At 47.1% G+C, this 2,225-nt stretch overlaps 1 protein-coding gene across 1 annotated transcript in view; it reads left to right on the forward strand.

The window, feature by feature from the left end:
- Positions 1-1,005: 1,005 nt before the first annotated feature.
- The window catches only part of LOC104393483 (alpha-2-macroglobulin-like protein 1), a 26,308-nt gene continuing 25,088 nt past the window's right edge, over positions 1,006-2,225 (forward strand). The window contains exons 1-2 of the mRNA XM_010002988.1: positions 1,006-1,064; positions 1,849-2,032. Coding sequence (XP_010001290.1) covers positions 1,006-1,064; positions 1,849-2,032 — 243 coding nt within the window. The remainder of the gene's footprint in view (positions 1,065-1,848; positions 2,033-2,225) is intronic.

Raw genomic sequence — 2,225 nt, forward strand, 5'->3', positions numbered from 1 at the left:
AATAGAAGAACTTCCTTATTTTAAGAACAAATAGTTTCAAGAACTCGATTTTGTTTTCAATTCCAGTGAGATACTCAGGGAAAAGTTCAATAAACTCAATAGACTAACAAGTATAAAATTAACATATGCAAAGATGCTCCCAACCAAGATAGAGTTTGTTCCATCATCTAGGGCTAGAGCCACAAGCTCTTTGTAGCTAGAGAAAAATGTCTAGCCATGTGGGACTCATTTTTTACTTGCTTAGTTCAACCCTCATTTCCAGTGGTGGGTGTGTGTGTAAGTTGGCCCTAAGCTGGACCACAGAGAACTGTGTGATATAGCTGGAGTGATCTGCAGCTTTTAGATTCCATCTTCAAACTGAAATATCTGTGGGGCAGAGATAGTGAGAAGTTCAGCTCTGCCTACTGTCTGTTCTCTCCTCCTGCATAAGGCAGCACTCTGTGAAGGAGAAGAGCACTGTGCATACATACTTTGTACAATGTCTGGTCTCCAGTTCCAGACTGAGACCTGCCTTGGGAGCTACAGACTCAGAAAGCTTGGGAACAAAATGACCACAAGAGTTCACCGTGAGCTCCAGCTGAGTCCACATGCCAAAGGGTCGTGGGACAATCCAGTTGGAGACAAGACAATGGGACTGGGGCTGCAACTGGCACAGGGAGCAGGGTCAATGCAGTGAACAGGAAACAGGCTGCAAAATAAAAACCCAGTTTTTCTGAATCATGTTGCTCCATCCACAGGGGAGTAGGAAAGCAGGTAAGTTGGAGTCCTGAAATACTTGGATTGGCTGGGGCATGTCCTTAGTGGTACAACCCTGTGCATGCAGCACTATAAACAGGGGTGTGAGGCAGAAGGAAGGAAACTTTGAGGCTTCTTGTCCACTTCCTGGGACAAACAGCAACAACCACAGGTGGTCTGGAGACTTTGGAAAGGGAAAAAAATTGCACTCTATCTTCACTCCTAACTGTCCTCCAGAGGAATCAACCTGCCTAGGGGTCTTCTGTGAAAATGTGGACTCCCTTCCTCCTGAGTTGCCTGCTCTATACCCTGGGGATAGTGGCACAACCGTAAGTGTAACTTAAACATTTGGTGATGGATAGTTGTGATGCTGATGGAGGGGTCAGGATAGCAGGGAGAGAGTGTGGGACCCTGTAAGTTGTCATCTGGGAGAGAGAGACATGGGGTGGTATGCAGCATGCCACAAGTCTTATTCTGAACACGGGTTCCTTCTGGAGGTGGGAAACTCTCTAGTGGATATTGCTGCAATACAAGAACTAGGTGAGGATTGGTGGTGGGAAGAAGAAGATTGAGGGTCTGCAGTCTGAGGGAGGCTGAAGGGAAAGGTGTAGGATAAAGTGAAGGGCAAATGAGAAGGGCTATATGGCTGGAAATGATTAAGCAGGAACCAGTCTCCTGCCCAGGTAGTTGAGGAGCTACCTCAAAGCAAGGAAGTTGAGCCCTTTTCTGTGGAGAGGCTCGACTCCTGTGTTTTCCAGTTATCCTGGCAGCACCTAAGAATGGATCACTTTGCAGAAGCAAAGATGGTCTCTACCTTTTGTGTTTTCTCTGCACTACTGTAGTACCCTTCAAAGCCATATACACACCAGTGTGACATGAGGTCACCTGAAAGCATTTTGCTTGTCTTCATTTGAAATTAACTATATATCTTCCATCACCCCTGTGAGAAGTTCACACTCTCATTGCTAATCTGTCCCTCTCACTCCATCAGGGCAGCACTGCTGGCCCCCAGACAGGTGGTAAAACATCCTGCTTCCTCAGAGGATAGATTGTTAGTGCTAAGAGCAGGTGAGACTACTCCCAGGAAATGATGTATTTTTTTCCCTGCTACAGGAGGTACCTGATCATCATTCCAGCTGCACTGCCCTACCCCTCTTTGCAGAGGGTGTGCTTGGACCTCCGTGGGGTGAAGAAGCCCATCAGTGTGGCCTTAACTCTGGAGCATCCATCTGGCAACCTCAGCCTCTACCGCAAGGTTGTCCGGAACAACTGGATATTTGAGTGCTCCAAATTTCAGGTTAGGGTCATTCTTGACAGGGACCTCCCAGCATGCTCTTCTGACTCATGACTCCCCTCACCAGAGAAATAGAGAATAAGGATGGTGGGAGGAAAGAGAGCATGGAAAGGAGTGAGTGCAAAGTCAGGGAGAGTGTTTAGTGGGAGCCTGGTGCTTTTGTTTTTGCCTTTGTCTGTCGCATGATACCATTCCT

Source organism: Chaetura pelagica, unplaced genomic scaffold (genome assembly GCF_000747805.2).
Source record: "Chaetura pelagica isolate M959 unplaced genomic scaffold, ChaPel_1.0 scaffold117, whole genome shotgun sequence".
In the NCBI taxonomy this organism is placed as follows: domain Eukaryota; kingdom Metazoa; phylum Chordata; class Aves; order Apodiformes; family Apodidae; genus Chaetura; species Chaetura pelagica.